This window comes from Netta rufina (assembly GCF_964035555.1).
Source record: "Netta rufina genome assembly, chromosome: 4".
NCBI classification, from domain to species: Eukaryota; Metazoa; Chordata; class Aves; order Anseriformes; family Anatidae; genus Netta; species Netta rufina.
This window is the reverse complement of record NC_140127.1, coordinates 52,126,277-52,151,475: the sequence shown is the minus strand read 5'-3', so window position 1 is coordinate 52,151,475 and position 25,199 is coordinate 52,126,277. Positions and strand designations below refer to the sequence as shown.

Sequence of the window (25,199 nt, the reverse complement as noted above, 5' to 3'; positions counted from 1 at the left end):
GGCTACTGCCATCAAAGACAACAAAAAATGTTTTTACAAATACGTTAATGCAAAATGGAGGACTAAGGAGAATCTCCAGCCTTTACAGGATGCAGGGGGCAACTTAGTCACAAAAGATGAGGAAAAGGCGGAGGTGCTTAATGCCTTCTTTGCCTCAGCCTTTAGCGGCAAAACCAGTTGCTCTCTGGATACCTGAACTGGTGGAAGGGGATGGGGAGCAGAATGTGGCCCTCACTATCCATGAGGAAATGGTTGGCAACCTGCTATGGCACTTGGATGTACGCAAGTCGATGGGGCCAGATGGGATCCACCCGAGGATACTAAGAGAACTGACAGAGGAGCTGGCCAAGCCGCTTACCATCATTTATCACCAGTCCTGGCTATTGGGGGAGGTCCCAGTTGACTGGCGGCTAGCAAACATGATGCCCATCTACAAGAAGGGCCAGAGGTCAGACCTGGAACACTATAGGCCTGTCAGTTTGACCTCAGTGCCAGGGAAACTCAGGGAGCAGATTACCTTGAGTGTCATCACGCGGCACTTGCAGGGCAAGCAGGTGATCAGGCCCAGTTAGCATGGGTTTCTGAAAGGCAGGTCCTGCTTGACGAACCTGATCTCCTTCTATGACAAAGTGACACGCTGGGTGGATGAGGGAAAGGCTGTGGATGTGGTCTACCTTGTCTTCAGCAAGGCTTTTGACACCGTTTCCCACAGCATTCTCCTCAAGAAACTGGCTGCTTGTGGCTTGGAGTGGCACACGCTTCATTGGGTTAAAAACTGGCTGGATAGCCGGGCCCAAAGAGTCATGGTGAATGGAATCAAATCCAGCTAGAGGCCGGTCACTAGTGGCATTCCCCAGGGCTTGGTACTGGGGCTGGTCCTCTTTAATATCTTTATTGATGATCTGGATGAGGGGATCGAGTGCACCCTCAGTAAGTTCGCAGATGACACCAAGTTAGGTGCGTGTGTCGATCTGCTTGAGGGTAGGAAGGCTCTGCAGGAGGATCTGGATAGGCTGCACCGATGGGCTGAGGTCAGCTGCATGAAGTTCAACAAGACCAAGTGCCGGGTCCTGCACCTGGGGTGGAATAACCCCAAGCAGAGCTACAGGCTGGGAGATGAGTGGTTGGAAAGCTGCCAGGTGGAGAAGGACCTGGGAATATTGGTGGATAGTTGGCTGAATATGAGCCAGCAGTGTGCTCAGGTGGCCAAGAAGGCCAACAGCATCCAGGCTTGCATAAGAAGCAGTGTGGCCAGCAGGGCTAGGGAAGTGATTGTCCCCCTGTACTTGGCTTTGGTGAGGCTGCACCTCGAGTACTGTGTTTAGTTTTGGGCCCTTCGCTACAAGAAGGACATTGAGGTGCTCGAAAGAGTCCAGAGAAGGGCGACAAAGCTGGTGAGGGGTCTGCAGAACAAGTCCTACGAGGAGCGGCTGAGGGAGCTGGGTTTGTTCAGCCTCAAGAAAAGGAGGCTCAGGGGTGACCTTACTACTCTTTATAAGTACATTAAAGGAGGCTGTAAAGAGGTGGGGGTTCATCTATTCTCCCACGTGCCTGGTGACAGGATGAGGGGGAACGGGCTAAAGTTGCACCAGGGGTGTTTTAGGTTGGATATTAGGAAGAACTGCTTTACTGAGAGGGTTGTGAGGCATTGGAATGGGCTGCTCAGGGAAGTGGTGGAGTCACCATCCCTGGAGGTCTTTAAAAGACGTTTAGATGTTGAACTTAGCGATATGGTTTAGTGGAGGACTTGTTAGTGTTAGGTCAGAGGTTGGACTCGATGATCTTGAGGTCTCTTCCAATCTAGACAATTTTGTGATTCTGTGATAATTCAAAAGAAAAGGAACAAGGCTGTTCTGAATGATGTTTTCAGGTGACTGGGATGGAAAAAACAGTTTCGCTGTCTAATAACTAGAATTAATTCAGTCTTTCTGTGCACTTCTCTGTAGGTCTTTTTCCTGCAAAAAGGAATTTAAGAACCTTTACCTTGTCTACTGATCGCAGAAAAGCATCTTATGGCATAAAGCATATGTGACGAAGATCATAAAGACCACTTCAGCATTTTCTTCCTTCCCAGCCAAACATAAAGTGTCCCAGGTATTGCCGCATTACTGTCATCAAATACTTCAGAGTCCTACTCCTCACACATTATTTTAAGTATGATGAGATTTAGAAGGTGCCTTGCCTCACTACTCTCTGACTCTCAGTTGTTAACGAGATCTATGTTTTTTTTCTTTCAGTCCTAATGACTGAAGTCAAGGTAGGAATGGGAAGAAAAGATGGATAAGATGGTCACGTTTGCTTTGTCTTTCCTTTGAGAGCCTCCAACAAACCTACTTTAGATTCAATATCGTATCCAGTCAAAATGTGTACTTATACCATAATTCTTTCAAACTTTTTTTTTTTTAATATCTCCACAGGAACTATTTAGGGAACAAAAATAATTTGTCATGCATAGAGCTCACAGTAAAATACACAAAAGAGATTGAAGTAAATGGTCCTTTTATAAGTTCAGTTCCTGTTGGGAACTGGATCCCATTTATAGATCATCAAATAGCATTGTATGAATGGTTTCTGAAGTTCAGACTGCCAAGGAAAACATCCCATAAGTGGAATATATGGAGATAGGTTAAGGAAAGAATTTTAAAATTACTCGTGAAGTAACTGCCTGAATATTATCTTCATGAAAATATTTTCCTATTCCACCTATGTGTGCACTTTACTTCAAGCAGCGATCTGAGCAGCAATATTTAATTACATTTCTACTGTGACTATTGCATAAGACAGCATAAAAAGACCTTAGCTGCTGCAACTCTTTCTCTACTTGATCTCTTATCTAAAAACTCTCAGATAAAACCCTTAGACAGCGTCCAGTTAGGGATTCACTAAGATAACCATTAAGAAATTCAGATAATCTAAACTGCAATTATGTTGCTTAAAGTTTCTTTAAAATCCTGAGATTCAATTGATTCCCGGTATAATTGTTTAGCTTATAGCTATCTTAATTCATTACATCAGCCTGAATGTTCAGCTAAGGAACAGAGGAGGAACCTAACCTGCTATTTATTTATTTATTTATTTCTAAACATATGTGCATATATATGTGTGTATATATATATATTTCCTGTTTATACAGACACAAACACACATGCACACTTCACAACTAAAAACTAAGCAGTTTTTTACTTGTCTTGTAATACAAGAAAATTGCAATCCTGAAGTTCTGCATACAGCTGCATGCCTATCAATCTACTGAAGATGCACCAGAGAATAATCAATGTTTTCCTGTAGCTTTCCAAAACTTGAGCTGTGAAGACAGACATTGAATCTTGACTGACATACACTCTTCTTAACAAAACTGCAATAAAGCTTATCAGTGGGACTTACTGTCAAGGACTTCTTTTTATGAGCCTTTTCACTGCAGTGATAGTCTTATGTCTGGTTTGTGGTAAAATAAGAAATCATAAAATTGCACTATTACATGAAACTCAATGCAATACCATTTTTTTTGTTTTACTTTCTTCACATAGGAGAGACAATAGCTGGTAATTCCCATGGAATTGTCAAGGGGTAACAGCACAGATGAATCATTGTGAGGGGACAAAAACAGTCTTACAGTCTTGATGGGCCCTTTGTTATTTTGCAAGACCTATCTACAGCTTAAGATGAAATTTTCATCAGAGTTTATCCACACAAACACAAAAACCAAATATTGCTACCAAGGTTTTGGTACCTCTTCTGTCAGCCACTTTTTTTTTGTTTGTTTGTTTTTCCTTACATTTACAAGTATCAGTCTTCAGTCAGAAGTCAGAACACGATCAGTACATTCTGTCCCTCTTTCAATGATGGAGAGGAGATAAGATTTGAAATGCTCTAGAAGGTGGCCTTCTGTCTGCACAGTACAACAGCCAAGGCAATATACATTATTCATAAAACTGATTGGGTCTAAGACTTGTCAAGCTATTGATGCATTTCAGACAAATTACAGTGTTATTCTACATCAAAAATGTTTTTCTCTAGACAAGGAGCTTTACCCTGTAGCTACCACAGAAGACTTATGCTAGAATATGGAGATGTGCTCCTGGGATGCAGAGGAAGATCAGTCATTAAATCAATAGATGATGCATACTCCAGATATTGAAATACAATTACTAGGTCTATAGTCATCAGTGAAATTAATTCTGGTGCTAAAAACTCAATTCATTCCTCTAACAAAACAGATACAATCAAAACCTCCATCAGTAGAACTGTGTGCATAATGACACATTCTTGCACTGATGTGCAATTTCTACATTGTTAACGGACATAGCTTATGCTTGCTGAAACAAGGAATCACATACTGAAATTCACGCTACCTAGCCCAGGTGAAAAGACAGTGCATGTACTCAGCAAAGGAATGAGAGTAAGCATAAGATTTTCTCTGCTTTTGGATCCTTAACTGACACGACAGACTTGATTTTGACTTGTTTTTGGCTCCCAAGAGATAGCTGCAGTTTTTCTATTTTTATAATTTCAGGTGACAGAATATGAGAATGCGCACAGCGTTTCCTTTCACAATTCCTTCTCCTGACAGCATGGGGAGCCATGAACAGCACAAGGTTAGAAGGGGTTTGAAAAACTCTTTGGTTCCTTAAACTTGGAGTACCACAGCAGTTGTGGCATCTGAGCAAAGTATCTGTTGGAGACAAGCGAAACTGAGTATAACTCATAAGGACACTGATTACTCCAAAGACATTAGCACTACATTTCGGGAATAATTGCCAGTTGCTTTAGAACTATCAGCTGTTTTCAGTATGCTCACAAGCCTGACTAAAAGCTACTGCCTTACGAAGGATAATTAGCATTTTGTATACTTCTGTTTTCACAGGTACACCTATGATCACTGCAAAGACTGAGTACCATAAAACACAACTCTATCAAGCATTCCTGCAAGTTTTACTTCTGTAACTTCTCTGAAGGACTACTCTATCAAATATTGACACTGTTGCACTCTTGCTGAAGAGTCTTATCTGGTTTGTACTGGAAGGCAATAAGAAATTAGTTTGCATTTCTTGGGGAAAAAAACACCTTAGAACACCTGGAAGCTCTTAACTCAGGAGGAGACTTAATTGTCAGATTACTACTCTGAAGGTAGATGCTGCTACCCATACATATGGTGTTAGGTTTTTTAGTCAAAATTTCTCCTGCTATGGAGCAAGGGTGACCTCTAGTGCTTCCAACAAGTCAGTTCCAAGCAAAGCTAAATCTGGAATAAACCGAAACAGCTATAAAAACAGTATGCATGGTAAAGTTTTGGTGATTGGTATCCACTGAAAAGCTCAGTCCTCCAGAGGCTAAGCTTCAAAAGCAATGCTCCATTATCCATGAAGTATCACTGTTTAAAATATGGTTTTAGACTGACACAGAATTTTAAGATCTATGAAATGAAGATAAAGAGCAAAAGTAGGAACAAAATAGGAATCTTTTACTGCTATCCCATGAATAAAGTATGAACTTACACAAATGTCAAACTACCAATAAACAAGCAGATGTGCAACATGCTTGCTAAATTTCCAGAACAGAAAGTGAAAAAACTGCCTACAGGAAAATGAAACAATGGCGGAAGTCTGAAAAATGTCAAGTATGTCCTCTATAATATAGAAGTTGTTAATGTTAATTGCAAGAACTCATTAAAATACATTCAGAACTAAAAGCAAGTCTGTTGCTTTTTTTCCCCACTCTGCTGATTCTTCTGTTATGCTATGCATTATTATTACTATTATAATTATTACATTATTATTACAACTATAGGCAACTATTTCTCTCATTTCACACAACCTATCCATCTACAGCTCCTTTCCTTTTCTATTGCTTTGGATTTTTATTTATTATTTGATCTTTTAGAATCCTCAACGTAAACTCAAGGGAAATGTAAGGGGACAAGGAAAGGCAAACAATGATCACTTTCTGCAAGCAAAATTAGAAGGAAGTTTTCTAATAAAAGAAGAGCTTCCTCTACGTACAATTCTCTTCCCCATCCTGTGCCAAAGTAAGCAATAGAACTACGTGAATACTTAAAACACAGACTGCATTCATAGATACAATTTAGAAAGATTTATACAACAAATGAAATGGCATCTTATGCAGGCCTTTATAATTCCAGTAGCTTGGACAGGAAATTTTTACTGAGAGTAAAATATATGTTAATCTCATTTTCCAAGAGAATCCACTAGCCAGTGCTCTAGTGGTGCTGCTCAGAAAGGACTGGTCTTTAGTCTAGATTATTTAAAGAAGTAATAAACAAGTACATTCAAGGCCAAATGTAATTGCAAAATTACACTCTATCAGTCAAGTCAAACACAAGTTCTTTCTAACATTTTAAGCTTTCCCCTGCTTGCAAATATCAATTATTTTTCTATTTCAGATGGTGCTAGAGCTTTCAAAAATATATTTAAAAGTTCAAATATTTTACTGTACTGCCTTTTCACATCAGTTTTTGAGGTTTTGAGAGCAAATGTTTTTGAAATTGAGCAAACGCAAAAGTGGAAAATATTAGACAGAAAGGAGATGACAAAAAATATATGCCTCAGGAAATACCTTGGAAGAAAACCAGAAGCGTGATCTTAATCAAGTGCACTATTTTGCCTATGGTATGATCACATGCTATACGTTTCATTACAGAAATAAAAGCCAAGCCTGCACACATTGCTTGTACAAGTATCAAAAATGCAAATGTTTACCCATAAGGTAAATTCATAAGGAATTTTCACAAAAAGACAATAAGTGCTCAACAAGCTGCTTACCTTGTAAATTCTAGCACATTTAGCAGTTCATATCTCTCTTCTTGTCCCAGCTGAAAAATAAAAAAGGTGAAAATTAATGCAAAAAAACCTAAAGCAGAACAAACAAAAAGAAGCAAAGAACTTCTCAATAGATACGTACTATGATGCAGTTATTCAGAAATTATTTAATATGGCAATAGTAAATACAACAAATTATAATGGTACCCCAAAATACTTACAGACTCTATGATCACTGAGTCAGGTGTCCTTCCAGTGAATACAAAATGAAGATGCCTGGCTGCTCTGACCAATGCTCCTTCATCTGCAACAAGTCAATCAGTAGTACTTATTTTACAAGATGTACAAGAAAACTGTTAGCTTACCCCATGATTTAATGGATTAATTTAATGGATGTTTTCAATTTCTTTTTTCCTTTAAAGATTTGTAAGACTAGACTTGATGCTGGTAAGTACTCTTTGTTTCTCCTGTTAAAAATGTGATGAAATTAATTTACAGTTCACAGAAAATAAGCCCCCAAAAGAACACATTGCTGTGCCAAAAAGAGCACACTCTCCAAAATTTTAACTTGCAAACTAATAAATTATGCATTCCGGTAGATGCAATGACACTGCTTCATTGCAAAACAAGACAGAGACAGCCTTCTTTCTACCCCTAAGCATACTTTCAGGGACTCAGTTGTTTGGATGCTGACTAAACATTGCTTAGAGAACAAACCTCACAATTTCTAAGTGCCTTATTCACTAGGGAGCTGCACAAGGTACTTTCCTTTTTATGTAAGTTGTGATTTAGAAGAAAAGAGTGATAAATCATTCCAGGAAATAATAATAACTTCAGTACCTTCAGGAACCCAGTCTCCAATAGGCATTGGTTCTCTCCAAATGGTTTAAGACATCAGAACAGAACTAGTTCAATGTTGCTAAAAAAAATGCTGCCATGGCCCAGTTAGTTTTATTTATGGCCCTACCACTGTTCGTGTCTTTCAATTTTTGAAGGATAGAATTTCCAGATGGATGGCAATCTAGGAGTCGGGGCAGACAGGGATGACGAAGACTGAAGAATATTTACTTCAAGTCATATATTTCAAAGATTTTGCCTTGCTGCGTTGTGTCCCAAATTCAAAAGCTGTCTATAAACCAAGGTAGCCTTCAACTACACCTTTGTGCTGTAATCTTTTCTCAGTCTCTAGTAGACTTGATCACTACTTTTATCCTACTAACCCATTTCTTGTTCATTTTTGATTACAAACAAACAGTCTTTGTGCTAATTACCATGGTTATAGCATAGGTTCACAAGCAAGGACAGTTTATCTCCTGGTTTGCATTTGAGCACTTCCTTTGGACTTCTCCACCAACCTGATGACAGCACATGAATGCTATATGGTTAATTACCCTTTGTCCTCATATAATCCACAGGACATCTGTATATATATTCTAAAGCAAATCAGAAAAATCTACATTCATATTTTTAGACAAAACTGATTCTAGCTGACACTTTTTTTTTGAGGGTTATGTTTTCTTTTTTAATTTCAGAAGATGCATCAAAATAAACAATACATTTTAAATAAAATTTGCTTGTTGAATAAATAGTTTTTATTATTTTTCAAACTTTACTATACTTTCACTCAGTTATTTGACTCTCACCTGGAGATGCTGCTTGATATACAATCTTATCACCTTCTCTTTCTGGAACTGCTGTATGACACACTGCCATCATTGTCAAAAACTCACATATTATAGGTGCAGTTGGCTAAAAGAAGAAGTCAGGAAATGATTAATAATTTAACAAATAAGTAATTAAAATGTAATAATATGGATAAACAGTAACCAAGAGAATGTTAATGAAAGATATCTCTCCCTTTTAAACTATCAACAATTAAATAAAACAGACATTATCTATCTGTACACCAATTTCAACATGCAAAATAATTTCTTGCTTCTGTACTTTAATACAGGCAATGTAGATAGAGTTTAGTGGCATTCACTATCATACAATCAAAAGCAAATAACCAAAACCAGAATAATTTAAATACGCATTTTATAGGGAAGGTAAATCTGAATGCTGTATTGAAAATGTAAAATGTTTCCATAGATAATTTTTATTATTTACTGAAGTCTCTTTGAATGTTATTGTTCTTATTAGAAACTATTCCTTCTAACATTACTTTTGCCTAACACCTTATTTCTTAACATACTTTCTTAACAAAGGTTCTTAAAACCTTTGGAAAGATGTAGCAACCAAACCTGAAAGCCATTTGGAAAATACCACAAGTTCAGGCAGACAGTTTTTAAAGGAAGATAATAAGATGACTATCTCAGGCACTTCAAAATCTACAAAGTTGAAAGAATTTCACATGATTTAACCAAGAGAGGGGAAAAGAATGTATCTAAGCAGAAATAGTTGACTGTTTTTGACTAAAAAGAACTAATACCCCTTATTAGTACAGCTAAGTTTGCAAAATGAATGAACTGACCCCTGAACGATTGCTGAAAAGAAACAACAGCATTCTACCACAACCAAGATTTCTCATAGCATATTTGTAGTATTTCTTTATATTACTTTATAAAATATAATAATATCTGAAAACCTAACCTAATTCTACAGTACAAAAACACTAATGGGTGACTTGTAATACTCAGATGAATCCAAAGATTTTCATAATCAAACATGGGAGTCGATTTCCTGTCCTCATCCACTGAGGGCCCTCAGATGCTCTGACGATGTATTTAAAAGGCTGAACTACAGATTCTTTTCCAAAACACTTACAAACACATTCAACATATATTGGTGAAACCTCTTTGAATTCTTTTAATTTGTGACTGAATTTTAAAGATATACACAAACGCTTTTTTTCTCTTATTAAAAAAAAGGCAAATAGCTCATTAGATCTTGCTAATATTATACAGACTTAATACTATATATCTACCAGAAAACTCTAAAGATTCAATCACCTGTGCATCAAGGACTTTCTGGACAACAGCACCAAAAGGATGATGCGTCTTCAACACAGTCCACATAACTAGCACTGAAACTGGCCCGTGCAGGTAAATAAAAGAGCCCCCTCTGGTTTAGATACGCTTGAGGGTTGCACTAGCGTACCAGGCATTTAAGGCTGCCCCATTTGTACGAATAAAATGCTTGATTGCCTACCAGTTACCCTGAAATTACCCTCAGGGAAAGATAAAATTTAAGGAAAAAAGAGTAATTTATTTACACTCTTCAAATATAGAACAAGAACACCTACATTAATAGTGTAAATGTAAAGTGTGAAAAAAAAACATCACTTGTACAAATGAAAAAATAAATAGTAATGGTGGTACTGCTTCTTATACTTATGAACTTAAAGTTCATAAGTTATGAGTTTATAAGTTATGAACTTATAAAGTTCATAAACTTTATATCATAAACCTACTAACTTTCTGTTATATGTATTTCCTCTTTGGCACAAAGATTGGTCTCTAGAAACATGTCACAGAATGACAGAATGGCCAAGGTTGAAAGGAACCTCTGAAGATCCTCTAGTCCAACCCCCCCCTGCCGAGCAGGATCAGCTAGGCCACACTGAACAGGATGGCATCCAGGCAGGTTTTGAATATTTCCAGAGAAGGCAACTCCACAACCTTTTGGGGTAACGTATTCCAGTGCTCTGTCATCCTCACACTAAAGAAGTGATCACTCATATTCAGCCATCTGTTTCATCTCATCATCTGAGCTGATGATCTTACCTTATGTAAGCGTGTACATAAAAACAATGTATATAGTTAATTCCTGATTCTTGCCAGAGACTGGGCACTGAAATAATTAGTCATGTCATGCAAGAAACTTAATTGACTGATCCTGAAAGCTTTGATGGAGATCATGACATTGTATGCACAGCATGACTTAAGATAAAACACCCATAGAATGAAGAATGTAAGACTGTTGTATTTCAGGCTTAGAAAATTCTAAATCAACTCTACAGAAGATAAGATTAGATGTTATTTCGAAGTGGATACAATTAACATATATCAACAATGAATAATATAAAAGTATGCATGAGGGCATGCTGATTTTGTGTAAGTACATTATTTATTTTCCTACAGAGGACATAATGTTTTGACTTAGTGAGAGCAATGTTCTAATTTCATAAAACAACACTAATTGTTTCTATATCACTTACATGATTGTTCTGAAGATTCTCCAATAGTGATGAGTCACTAAATGTCTTTTCTTCTCCATTTTGTGAGCCCTGCCTAGAAATAATAAAGTAGAAAAAAAGATCACCATTAGCATATTCTTACATGATTTGCATATGAATTGTTATGTTACTATGCTAGGGTCAAAACACAAATTTTAGTTTGTAGATGTCACAATAAAAGGATGCAGTCACACATGCTGAGAAAATGAAGCGAAAAGGAATTTGTTTCATATCCCCAAACTTTATCTAATTTTAATAAAACTTGATTTATATAAGTACAATCAAATCAAGGGAAGTTTTTCTGCTCACTTTAGATAATGCAGGATCAAGTAAAAATCAATCTACACTATAAGACTGGCTCCTGATCTCCACAGGACAAGATTATTGGAACAATTCAGAACAACATACACCTGGATAGGTTATACTTTGAGAAATTAGCAGCTTTGGAATAGGTTTGCAAGTGTCTGTAGAAAAGAAAGTCAGGTACCTGAAAGGGGTAAGCAAACTGAGTTCAAACATTATGGAAGCCTGGGCAGGGATGGTTTGTTTCCTACTGCTTGTGACCAAAAAGGAAACTATTAAACTGATGTATAAAGACACAGCAACAATGGTGAAGTAGCAAAGGATTGAAGAGACACAAGGTGGAGACAGTTCTTGAGAAATGAAGTGACACACTAACTTTCATATTGCATAAGTCTTGTGGCTGAAGCTGAGAGCTCAAAAGAAGTTACTTCTAGCAAGATCTGTTACTACAGCTGATTGTTGAGTATCAAGACAATCCAGTTGAGTTTGGAATCTCAGTGAAACAATACAGTACTGAAAAGTGAACCCACTTAGAGGAAAGTGTTCATTATTTTTCATTTACTTTGGATTTTGCCTTGAATCTTAGAAGAAACTGAATATATTCAGTGATTTTAAGTATAAGCCACACTTGTCTCAACAGCAGTCTAAAGATCTACGAAAAACGAAGTGAGCTGTTTTAGTCCTGCTTTATCACAAAGGAATACAAAATGACAGCACTCTGTATAACTACTCAAGGACTGCTTTTTCCAAAAGCCTATTATGAAAGTGAGGAATTCAAAGCATCCTCAATCACCAAGATTTTCTTTTCTATTTTTTTTTTTATGCAAAGCAGCTGGATATTGTAGTGCTAGAAGTTAAAGATTTCAGATACATTACATTTATTTAGAGCTTAAGGCAAGCTTTGACTGTTTAAAGCTTTCTGACTGAAAGACTTCAGGACATTTTTCAGATTCTCAGTACCAAAAACACTGAAAAATATTTGCAGATATTGCTGTTTTCCAGTAGGACAGAATGTATTTCTAGTACTAAAAATAAATATTCAAAAGCTTTGGAATTTGGTACATTATTCATTTTAAGTCTAGAAATGTTAGTCAGATTTATTTAATTATAATATATTTATATAAAAAAAATAATTTTCCTAAGTAATTTATTTTGTAAATATTTACACAAATTTAACAGCTTACAAAAGGGTTATTTTTAACTAGTATTCAGGCATAGGTTCATTTTCCTATTTTAGATGTGCTTATTGGAATTTTGATGTGTATTAATCGAAAATAGCCTTATTGCATAAATATCTTATACAAAAACGTGCTTTATTTCACTTAAACATTGCATTAATGAAACCACTAATTTGTGCACAGTTAAGAACACTTTTGCTTGTAATAAACAATAATGTGATATTATTAAATTATAAAATAAAAGATTAAAAAGTAATTACAAATAAGAATGTTTGTAATGATCATGTCATAACATTAAATAAGGATCATCAGATCAGGTAAGATTTTAGGGTGTGTATATGTACAATTTTTTGGAAATGTGGAGGGATTTTCAAAAAAAAAATCTAAAGAAAAAAATTGTTAGTTTTAAGCTATCAAATCAAGCTATTTATTGCAAATCTTTTAAATATAAGGAGACAACATATTACAGAGTTTTGGATGATGTATCTTGCAAATGACTTTCAACAAATACAATTAAGATTATTTAAAAACTGTAAATAAAATTTTGTCCTGGGTTTATCTCACTTTGTTTTGATTGTAAATATTTAGTTTAAGAAAGAATAAGAGGGAAGTGTAAGCCATCATGCAGATGGCAGCAGAAAGGATGCCTGTACTTAGCATTTCCTGAAGTCCCTGTTAAGAGACTAATGTTGGCCTCAAGTGTAATTGTGTATTTTAATTATAGTTTCAGATAAAAATTAGGCAGTACTAATACTCTAAAACTACCAGCAGGAAGGAAAACATTAACTATTATTTTTTTCCACTTTCAAACACAGATTATTTTTCAAACACATTAGAGATTATTACTGAACTATTGCTAGATAACAGTAGAAAATTGTGATTAAAGCTACCATAATACCAACTACCTTTATAAATGACAAAAGTCTCTCCCACAAACAATTCTGACTTGCACAGGATAGGAGCAGTAACCCTCAATAACCATACTAACAAATCTTCTCCAGAGCACACAACCTAACACCATAGAATTCTTATGTCATAAATTTATGTAATACTTGGTTGGCCTGCATCGACTTGAAACATAGCTTCTGAGTAACATACTTCACATTTAGCTGTGTTTCTAAAAATCTATCTCATCAGCTTTAAGCTTGAATTTTAAACGCCACATACTAAATGACTTTTAGAGCTTACCAATCATCTGAAGGAACACTATAGTCCTCAGGCTCAGGGCAATGGCTGCACAAGAAGCAAAGGAAGAATAGAAACAGGGAGATAAAAAGAATCACAAAGGCTACAAAAATTTGATCACGTATAATAGGGAAGTTAGTTAGTGAAACTGAATGACCAAGAAAAGTTTTAAAAGCATGTCAACTATTTTGATAGTGCCTAAAAAGAATAAAATATGCAAAAATATTATGTTTCTCTTGAGACTACAAAATATAAATGATCATTTCTGTTTGATTGGGAGCATGTCTATTTACTAACTTATACCACCTCATATAAAAGCATTAGCCCACTTTACAATTCTAGCTTTATATTTCAGTATACATTTTAATAATGTTTTTGTTTGTAAGCAAAAGTATGTTTTGTTTTTTTTTTCTTTTTCCCTATTATCCAAAGCTACAGTAATGCAGCTTATCTGCTGAGTTCACAAAATGTTTAAAAACACAGCTAGCCATTGCACATTGGGATTCAGCCCTGTGATGACACAGTTTTGAATATATCACAATTTAGAATATATTAGAAAGAAGAGGCATAGGAGACACAACTACTTCTATCCTTTTCCATTTTCCAGTCTCTCATCTGCATCAATACAGATATGATACTGCAGTGGATACTTATTGTAAAAAGAAACTCAGCTTTTCAAACAGTGATGCTTATCTGACAAGCATCTGATATCTATATATTTTCAAAAAGATGTGGATAGGAGCTATGAAGTACAGGAAAAGAATCAGACCAAATTATTATTATTATTTTTAAAGTAAAGTCATATCCAGGTTTTGTAAAGGAGAAATTTCAGAATTTGTGCTATACTTACTGCAGACGAAGATATAAAACAAACCAAATATTGATTTTAAGTGCCATTACCGTTAGTGTATTTTTTTCATCTTAGATCACATGGTTGAATTTGAGACATACATATAGGTGTGTGTATGAAACATCAGGGTTGGAAATTTATTTTATTACAGCTGTTAATTAAAAATATCTATGGTTAATGCATTAAGGATCTAAGTTTTTAAAAACAGAAAGCTTACGTTAGACTTTGCAAAATTAGTTTAGTATTTTCAAAGGGATCCAAATGATAAAAAGCCGAAACATCACTTTTAGCACAAGTCCAAAACTTAATTTCACAACCTCTGCCTGGTTTCTGCCCAGCTCTACGGGTGTCTAATTATCTGCTTACTGATCAGCCTAGGTCCAGCATCTCATGTACTGGTAAGGCATGTTGACATTTACAATGTAGGTGCTAGAGCTCTATTCATTGCTCTAATGAATTTCTCTGAAGTAAAAAGCGTTAGAAGTTTGAGGCCTTTACAAACTCAGTTGAAGAAGTTGGCTGCAACTGTTGACAAGTAAGTAATAAAACGCTTTGCATTTAGTTCAAGAGGTTTCTTAATAGCAGTATTGATACTAGGAATTATAACACTTAAACACCATTCATAAAAGCCATCTGGATTAAATGCTAGAGCATTGTAATTCAAGTTCTTGTTCATCCTGTGTTTTGTCTAGTGCAAATGCATGTGCCTACATAAAACAGGAAGCATGGACTACTAAAGTAGCTTTTTTTTCAAATATGAGGAAAAACCTTTTTTAAAGAAAAAAACATCAACAGTTACCAGACACAGCAACAGAAAAAATAATAGGCATACTGAAGTTGTGTTACAGCAGTAAGCCTATCTAAACTTCATTTTTGCTCCTGTTTACAAAAAGATGTGCCATGACTGAAATGTTCATACTTCCTCTAAGTACCATCTGATAGTCACAAATTGACTCCTATTTGTATTTACTGCCAGGTGTAAGTTTATTTTAACTGTGGTGTTAATTTAGTGTGTACACATATATATAGGCAAAAAAAGGAATACAGATAAAGCAATAAGTATATATTAAAATACCTACCCATAAGCAACTCCTGCCACAGTACATTTTTTAAACTGCATGACATTGCATGTCAGGGTACCCGTTTTGTCAGAAAATATGTATTTGACCTAAATGAATGATAAATTCATTATATGTTAATATTCAACAGTTATTTACATATCTAGTATAATTCAAGGCTATTAACATACTATATATATATATATATATATATATATATATATTTTTTTTTTTTTTTAAACCAGTACCACAATCTTCACAGAATGGTTTGGGTTGAAAGAGACCTTAAAGATCATCTATTTCCAACCCACCTGCCATGGGCAAGAACACCTTCCACTAGATCAGGTTGCCCAAAGTCACATCCAACCTGGCCTTCAGCCCTTCCAGGGATGGGGCATCCACAGCTTCTCTGGGCAACCTGTTCCAGTGCCTTACCACCCTCATAGTAAAGAATTTATTCCAAATATCGAATCTAAATCTACCTTTTAGTTTAAAGATACTACGCCTTGTCCTATCATTACAGGCCCTTGTAAAAGTCCCTCTCCAGCTTTCTTGTAGGCCTTCTTTAGGTACTGGAAGGCTGCAATAAGGTATCCCTGAAGCCTTCTTTTCTCCAGGCTGAACAACCCCAACTCTTTCAGCCTGTCTTCATAGGAGTGGTATTCCAGTCCTCTGATCATCTTCAGATGGTGACCCTCCTCTGGACCTGCTCTAACAGGTCCAAATCTTTCTTGTGCTGGGGGCACCAGGTCTGAATGCAGTACTCCAGGTGGGGGTCTCATGAGAGCAGAGCAGAGGGAAAGAACCATCACCTTTGGTGGTTCAAATTTCTGGTCATGTAACTTTTGATGCGGTCCCGTATACGGTTGGCTTTCTGGACTGCAAGTGCACATTACCAGTTCATGTAGAACTTCTCATCAACCAACACCCTCAGATCTTTCTCATCAGAGCTGCTCTCAAACCATTCTCTGCCCAGCCTGTATTTGTGCTTGGGATTGCACTGAGCCAGATGCAGGACCTTCTGCCTGGCCTTGTTGAACTGCATGAGGTTTGCACAGGCCCACCTCTCAAGCCTTTCTAGGTTACTCTGGATGGCATCCCTTCCCTCCAGCATGCCAACCACACAGCTTAGTGTCGTCGTTAAACTTGCTTAGCGTGCTCTCAACTTCACTGTCTGTGTCACTGACAAAGACCTTAAATAGTGCTGGTCCCAGAGTACTGACCTCTGAGGAATACCACTGGTCACTGGACTCCACCTGGACATTGAGCCATTGACCACAACTCTTTGAGTGTCACCACCCAGCTAATTCCTTATATACTGAGTTGTCCACTGGTCAAATAAATCAATATTTACATAACTCTTTCTTTCTGTCCTTGACATTCCTGGCTAGATTTAATTCTAACAGGGCTTTGGCTTTCCTCACCTGACCCCTGACTGCTTGGACAGTTTCTCTGCATTCATCCCTTGCTTCCACCCTTTGTGTCTTTGTTGAATTTATAGGAAATGAATATATATAGTATGTAAATGCAGTAGATGCACGGTCTTGATACTAATTTCCCAAAATGGCAATCGATTGACGTGACTTGAAACTTATGCTAACTTCAATACATGGTGGTATGCTTAACTATTTCCTACTCTACATACTTTCAAAATACAAGAAACTAGCAAAGATCAACGACCTTTTTACTTGCTCTAGGTCTCCTATTTCCCTAACATCATAAAGCTTTCCTCTCTTGAAGTATTAGTACTCCATAAATATTAGATGAAGTATTTGAATACTTGAAGCTAAAAGAACTGGATCTGTGTATCTTTAAATCTAATTCAAATGCAATGGAAAGAAAAAAGTTTATATATGAAGAAATGAAATGGTCTATGATGAAACAAAAGGCTCATAAATTCTCAATGGAGGCTCAGTGAAGGCTATTAAAATCAAAGACAAACTTCAGTTTTAATTCATTAAAAGTTATTTTCATGAAAAATCTCTGTATTTTTAATTAAGAGTTAACTGCATTATCCATTATATAGATGGAACTAGTAATGGTATGTATTACTAGATTAAAAACTAGATCTAGTACTAGATTACTGGTACTAAATTACTAAAATATACTCAGCGTCTCCAATTTAAAGATTCTATTTCTGAGGGATTATGATCTAGCCAAATCAGCAGTTGAGAGAAACCTTCCATGCCAAGTTTACACCTCAAAATGCACTTTCTCTTTGTGGGCACAATGGGGGAAAAAAGGCAGGAACAGCAGCTAAAAACTCTCAACTTTTTTTCAAAACTAAACTTTTGCCTTTCTTAAAACCTGGAGACGTCTTGTGGAGAATCTTCTCTTCATTATGTGAAGCTGACATGTACTTCAGAGAAAAGACTTGCTCTTTTTTTAGCACATTGTCCTTTGGTAGATTTCCCTACAGAAATTTACAAAGTTTGATGAAGAAAGAATCTGTTGAAAAAGTGAAAACAGAGATCCAAAGAAATCTGACTAGACCTTGGTAAAGAATGAAATTCTGATGAGAAACTTAAAAAAAGAAGACAAGAACTGCTGAGGTGGAAAAGTGGGGATATGAATGACAACCAAACTCCAAAGAGAAAAAAATAAAAAAAAAAAACAGTTTAAAATGAATATGAAAAAAAAAAAAAAAAAAAAAAGCTAAGATTTGGAGTCTCTTCACCACTAAGGGAGATTGTACTTTCCTTTAAGGTCAGGAACAGAACCAAGTTTTTTGCTATCTGTACATATTTCATAAATCCAGTAAGGAAAGGTCTTGTCCTCCACTCTTTGTAGTCTAATGTCAGAACATGTTAACCTACAACTGTTGTTTTCCAAAGAGGCAGATCTCTTAAGCTTTAGTCCCTGAGACTTGTTCGCTAAACAGTTAAAATTCTGTTTGTAGCTTTACTAGAACAATAAATAACTTTTACATCCCGAAACAATAAATTAAAGACTTAATTAGTTACAAACACATGTAGGCTAGGAAATGCAAGAACGTGTATACCTATGCTTATATATGCTTTATAATGAAGCTCAGTTATACATGTACGAGCACGTAATATTTTTTCCACACAATCTGTCTACCAGCACCACTGAGTGTAACAGAAAACAAAATATTTAATACAATTGGCTGAAAAAGCAAATGTAACATGCAGTTCTTTTAGAAGTGTGCCCTATACCCTAGACAGTTCTACAGAAGTCAAGCTTTCATGAGTGAACTCTTGCAAAATTGATTTTACAGTATTTAAAGGGAACTCTAAAGCAAAATAAAGAATTAATCTGACAAAATTAGTAGAAAAGAAATAAGTAAACATGTAAAAATGCAAGAATATAATTCTTATTTGTTTGTTGAAATAAGTCCTCACATGATCTTAATAATTTGGATTGTAAAACCCACTGAGTTAGAACCAGTAACTTTTTCTACCTGTCCAAGTTCTTCATTGAGATTGGAAGTGCGGGCCATTGCAGCAGTGTCTGTAGGTTCATAGTGCATGTCTATGTCCTAAAGAAAAAAAAAAGTATATATATATTATATAGTGTATATACATGTATATAGTATATATTCTATATATATACTACATATATATATATTACATAGAATACATACTATATATATATTTTAAAATTAGTCTTCCATAACTTGTTACAAAAAATAAATAAATCTAGTATGTAAATAGAAAGATATACAACAGCAGACTGAACATAAAAATAAGGTATCTACTTTGTGACTGCCATGTTGAAATAAACAGAGACACAAGAAGATCACTTCTAAGAATGCCTCAAAGAAATCAGATTTCCTCTTTAAAACAAGAATCTATATGATTAAGATTTTACAGGTAATAAAGAAGTAATCTGAGAATTAACAAAAAACTGTTAAACCCATGTATCTAAAATAGATTTGGCAATAAGCAGAAATACTTCATTGTAATACTTAGTGGGAAGTCAGTCTTAAATATTTTTAATGTATTTGCAACCAATCCTTTCTAAATAATATGATAAATATTCCTTGAGATAAATTTAATAGTACACAATGGTACTATTTACAGTACACTGTAAGTTTTCTTTCTTTTATTCCCCGTTTTCAAAAACAAAAAACACAAAAAATACCAGAGTTTATTTTTAAATAAAATAAAAAATATTAAAACATTGCAAGAGTATGGCAGCGTAGTGCTACAAATTGTGGCAGACTAAATTCCCTATACCAACACCATATACACGCACACATAAAGATGATGTCTAAAATAGTAGAAGTCTATAGTCCAGGATTAAGATTAAATTGATTTAAAGACTACTAATCCCTTTTTTTTAATGGGGGAAAAGATGACACCAAAGTGATTTGTAGCTATTTTTTAAAAGATAAAAAGTCATTGGTTTTGTACAAAAAACCCAACAAATTACAGTGGTACAAAAAAAAAAAAAAAAAAAAAAAGAGGGAAAAACACGAGCTAACTCAGAAGAAAGAAATGAAACTGGACAAAAATTCCACTTCCACTGGACTGTACTTTCTTCTGGTCATTCTGGTTGAAGGTCTGAGACCTCAGTATTAGTGAGAATGTACAAAGCACTGGAAAAAGTTCTCCAAAAAGCTATACTGTATTTATATAAAAACACTAAATAAAGCTATATACCATGACCTTCTCTGATCCTAGTTATAATAAACTGCATACTTAAGTATTTACATTAAGAAATGTATACATAAACGACATCATTTAACTTGTAAATCATTTGGTTCTAGAAATCAATGTATATTATAAAAATATTTACCCAATTTATGAAATATGCTTGGATAAATTTAACAACTTCAAGTGTAACCAACAAACTGATTGGAATAAGATTATTGAAGAGAATGATAAAAGTCAAGAAATTCAATCCAAAGTTGCTCGCACCACCATCTGCCGAAAGACAAAGCAAATTAAAAAAAAACCACAAAACACAACAACATTTAAGACCATCCTTAAAAGCATGTGTATATAGTACATTCAGTGTACTGTCTTAACTGCTAATTTTTATAATGTTTTACGTCTAAAAAGACACTTGAGAATGAATTATAATATCACTTGCCTATAAATACAACCTTGATAACAGTTAAGGGTTTCTATTAAGATAAAGTGGAGTTCTAATTTGGAGATTTTTGCTATCTTCCCCACTTTTTGAAAAGCAAACTTTCCAGCCTTTCCTAAATTTTAAGATAATAATCGAGGAATATCTATAGAAAGGAACCAAATTTTTTAAACTTTTTTTTAAGTGGGAAACAAGCAGAATGAAATTATTCTCCTTCTATCCGCACACCTTTCTACTTCCTCCCCCAATAAAAACAACAAAGCTTTATGAAAAAGGTAAGTCCAAACCATAGGAAAAGGAGAGATGAAATTAGAGATTAATGAAACATTTTGGAGAATCAGAAATAAAAAAGCAGTTTTATGCTCCTTCTCCCTTTTAAAGTTTTAAGTAACACTAGTAGCTTGGAATTTAAAATTTATTTCCTAAAACTTATTGGAATACACAAATGCTATAGTATTTCTAGCTATTCTGGTGCTTTAACAGTGTCCAGAATACCAGACACTGTTAAGAATACTACAATAATCAGCAGTGTACTTAAAATACTTAAGTTTATAACAATGCCAACAACACTAAACTGATGATGCAAAACAAGACAAAAAAAAATAATTGTATTTGTAACTAAGAGAAAGCAACCTGCTTTGATTCCTTTAAAAGTAAGTCCTGCAGAATTCAGATGTCTTGACATGAAATGACAATTATAAAAAAGCAGTAGAGGAAAATAGCAATTTTCTGTGTAAGAATTTTAACAGCTTAAATGCCATCTGTTTCTGACCAAGTTAGAAGAGGCCCTGAGCAACCTGATCTAGTGAGTGGCCTTCCTGCCTAGGGCAGGGGGATTGGAACTGGATGGCTGATGAGGTTCATTCCAATCCAGGCCATCCTGTGATTCTATGCATCTACTGTGAGTAGTGCTGTCCATATATTATGTTAGATGAGATTGTTTTCTCTTTTAAGTTAGATGTGCCTGTTTTCTCTTTTTTTTTAGGAGCAGCCCGCTAGGATCTGACTTTGGCAGCCAATACTTGGATTCTCATATAGTAAAACGTTATAAAGTCACAACATCATTTCCCAGGATAAGGGAATTTAAAAGTCACTGCAGCTTTAAATATAGACATCAGTAATAGTTGAAAACTGCTTCAGTCTGGTATCTAGGAAGTTGACTGTGTTAGTGGAATGCTGATACAGAACTTGCTGAGCTGCAGAGACGTAGAGGCTTGAACAACGAAGCTTTCCTTCCTGAGTTTAGCAGCAACTTACATTGCACAATCAGGTAAATTTAATATGTGCTGTGATATGACTACTAATGACTTTAGTAAACAATCAAAAAAGAAAAACTGATTAAAAAGAACAACACCACGTAAAGGATGGTAATCATCCACCTTTCCAAATATGAAAGATTTCAGGACAACTAAACAGTAAAACATTAATACATTATTTTACAGCTTACAATTTAGATCAAGATACCAGTCTCTTTCAGTATGCCTTCGATTCCATATAGCTGAACCAATAGAGCAGACCAAAGACATAGCGATAAGGATGCAGAACAGAATCAAAATCTGAATATTTGTAATTCGTTCCACATTAGACATTTTAAGAGGTGGACTTGTTGAATTCTGTAAGAGACAAAAAACAACAGTGGCTATTGAAATTAAAAGATGTACATACACACAGTTCTCATTCTCCAAATTTAGTGTTATTGCACTTATTTCTAAGCATTCTCCCAAATATATCATCATCATAAATGGCATAACTGTTTCACTCAAAGAAAGAAAGAAAGAAAGAAAGAAAGCTTATAAACCCAGGAATTTGAGGTTTAGATTTGTGTCACAAGCACTTTAAACAATCACACAGAACACTCATAACACCAACAGCTAACAGTAAACATTTAAAATATATGTGCATATGTACATTCTATCAGAGCTATAGAAAACCATTGTGAATTAATACAATCTAACTTTCAAATTACTGCTTTACAAATCAGAAAAGCAATGAAACATGCATGACCAAACTGAAAACATTCTTTTTGCTCAACCAATTTTGATATTTCAAACATCACTAGGAAAAGTAACTTCATAATTCAAAAATGTTTCTCTTCCCTTCTTATTTTGCAAATACAGTTTCACTTTATTTTCTAACAAGAATGCTTACCTTTGTACTTGAAAGAAAGCTCCACAAGGGGACAGTTTAGGAGCAGTCAAAAATAAAAAAAGATGAACAGGCAAACTATAATGATCCAATTTGCTAATAGAATAGTTTTCAAAAACATAAGTAACAAAAGAAAATCAACAAATATGCTTACTGGTGGAAAAACTACTCTGTGACTAAGCAACTGGTAACTGTAACAGCTCTAACAAGTAACTGCTTTGTTTTTATTGGTTTTACTTCATAAGAAAGATGCACTGTTACTGATATCTACTATATTCATTCTAGCTATGTTTTCTTAAAGAATTTTTTGTTCTATGAAACAGCAGTCTAAAAAGGTAACAAAACAGGTAATCAAAATAGGACCAAGTGACAAACCTGCATGAGTTTTGTGTCATGTCCTGTATAGACAACGATCCCATGAACCCACTGAGTATTTCTCAACTGAGCTCCTCGTAGAAGAATCTGATCAGATCCCAATGGAACAGTACTAGAAAGAAGCAGTTTTGTATTTTAGCATCAAAGAAATCAATGTCAATTAACAAATACAAAGAACAGTTGTTAAAAATTGTTAGCTTATTTCTCAAAATTTCAATGATTGTTGTAAATACAAAATCATTTGTAAATAGAACATCATTTTCAGAGTTAACTATTTTGGTATGCTGACTTAGAGAAAACCTGAGACTTTAGGGCAAGTTGTAGTAATATTACTTACCATTTAATTTTGACTATGGATGATAAAGATATGGTACCACTTAGAAAACACACTGAAACTACAAAAGTTATTTTCCCTCGGATTTAAGATTACAAAGTCTTTTCTAATTGTATGCCAAAACAAAATTACTCTTATAAAATTGGTTTTTCCAAAGTAGTTCTCAAATTAGGTTTCTCTGAATTCTCATCTTAATCCATTCTTCTAGTCAAACACATTCTCTTTGTCAACATGATTAACTATGTAAAATTTCCAGAACATTTTCTGCATATTCTTTAAACTGCAATTTTCCTGTGCTCTTCTTTTAGAACTGCACTAACTAAAGAGGAATAAAAAAAATCATAAGATGTTGGAAATGTCCCACGGTCTTAAATGTAGACAACTGACTTTATTCATATACTGTAGGTCAGGTTTTCTTAAAATAAAGAAGTTTTAGATAATTATCAGTCTTTTCCTGGGATAATACATTTCCTATTTTTGGCCTTTTCTTTCTATAAAAACTAGCTACTAGTTCAGACCTGTCAATAGTGCTTTAGTGTTTGCCATTCTCACTTAGATCCACCGTCTTTAGAGTTCTTTGAAACCAACATGTTATTAGGAGAGCATATAAGCTGCTTAGAGACAGCAGCTATACCTCTGATATATAAGATATAAATTGAAGAAGCCATGAGATTTGGTAACACTTCTGGTAGCACAGAGAGCATACGGTCAGTCTCAGCAAATTTCAGATAGTAATTTCTTCTGGACCCTCATGTCCCTTCTCTCTTTTCATACACAAGCTTTAAAGATGCAAAGACTGCAAGTAAAGAAAAAACAACACATTCTTCCTCTGCTAAAATTAACAGTGTCAATTATTAACAGAGTAAAGTTTTTTTTTGTAATAAGTTCTTGCAGAAATTAGATAAGAACTTGTTCCAGAAAAAACAAAAAACAAAAAACAAACATGTTTGAATGCTTTCCCATATAAAGCAAACAAAGAACAAACTCTACCCCACCACAACGTACTGTCTAGGACATTACTGTGGAACATCCTGAATGTTTAAGGAATCATTTGCCCCTCCCACTGAAGTGCTGAATGACATAACCATCAAAAACAGGGGATACTTCAAGGTGCATGTACGCCATCATAAAAAGAATCAGGGAAAAAATACAAAATATACAACATAATGAAATTGACTTGCTATCTAAATTTGAACTGTGTTCTTTTTGTATTTGTGGTGTATTCGTATCATGGTAAAATTAAAAGAAAATAAATTTCCTTTCAGGCATGAAAGGAACTGCTGGGGTCTGAATTATCCAATAATCATGAAGAGAGACTCCTGTTCTCAACAAAAATTGCTCTGCACTGTTTTTTGTTCATCCCTTGCTCTGATTCAGAGTCTTTTAGATCACCCATCATCACAAAATCTAGACATTTAAATAATGGATTACATGTCATTCCAAAAATAACCAGGTTTTTCAGTCTATTAAGACTAACAGGAATTGAACAGATAAAAGATGAAAGGCATATAACCAAAAAAGTTATTACTGAGTTAACTACTGATAAATTGGAAAGCTTTTCAAATATGGACCTTCTCTGAAATGCCAAAAGACTGTCTTTCCTTAAAGAGTCTGATGAGTTCTAAGATTCCTCCTGAGTTCTGAGACTGCTCTAAGCAAGACTCATGTGAGTTCTAAGACTGCCTTCAAATGGGTACCTCTTGTGACAGGAATTTATTCTCAAGGATCTGTTATTAGGAATACAATCAAAACAGAATGAT

The 25,199-nt window shown here is 35.1% G+C and overlaps 1 protein-coding gene across 3 annotated transcripts in view; it reads right to left on the bottom strand.

The window, feature by feature from the left end:
• ATP8A1 (ATPase phospholipid transporting 8A1) overlaps positions 1-25,199 on the bottom strand; it is a 110,816-nt gene that overhangs the window by 60,239 nt on the left and 25,378 nt on the right. For all 3 annotated transcript variants that reach the window (XM_084286413.1, XM_084286414.1, XM_084286415.1), the window contains 10 exons: positions 23,106-23,217; positions 22,033-22,198; positions 20,289-20,416; positions 18,949-19,026; positions 15,549-15,637; positions 13,623-13,667; positions 10,936-11,008; positions 8,420-8,525; positions 6,998-7,080; positions 6,780-6,829 (listed from right to left, as the gene is read on the bottom strand). In XM_084286413.1, the coding sequence (XP_084142539.1) occupies positions 6,780-6,829; positions 6,998-7,080; positions 8,420-8,525; positions 10,936-11,008; positions 13,623-13,667; positions 15,549-15,637; positions 18,949-19,026; positions 20,289-20,416; positions 22,033-22,198; positions 23,106-23,217 (930 nt within the window). The remainder of the gene's footprint in view (positions 1-6,779; positions 6,830-6,997; positions 7,081-8,419; positions 8,526-10,935; positions 11,009-13,622; positions 13,668-15,548; positions 15,638-18,948; positions 19,027-20,288; positions 20,417-22,032; positions 22,199-23,105; positions 23,218-25,199) is intronic.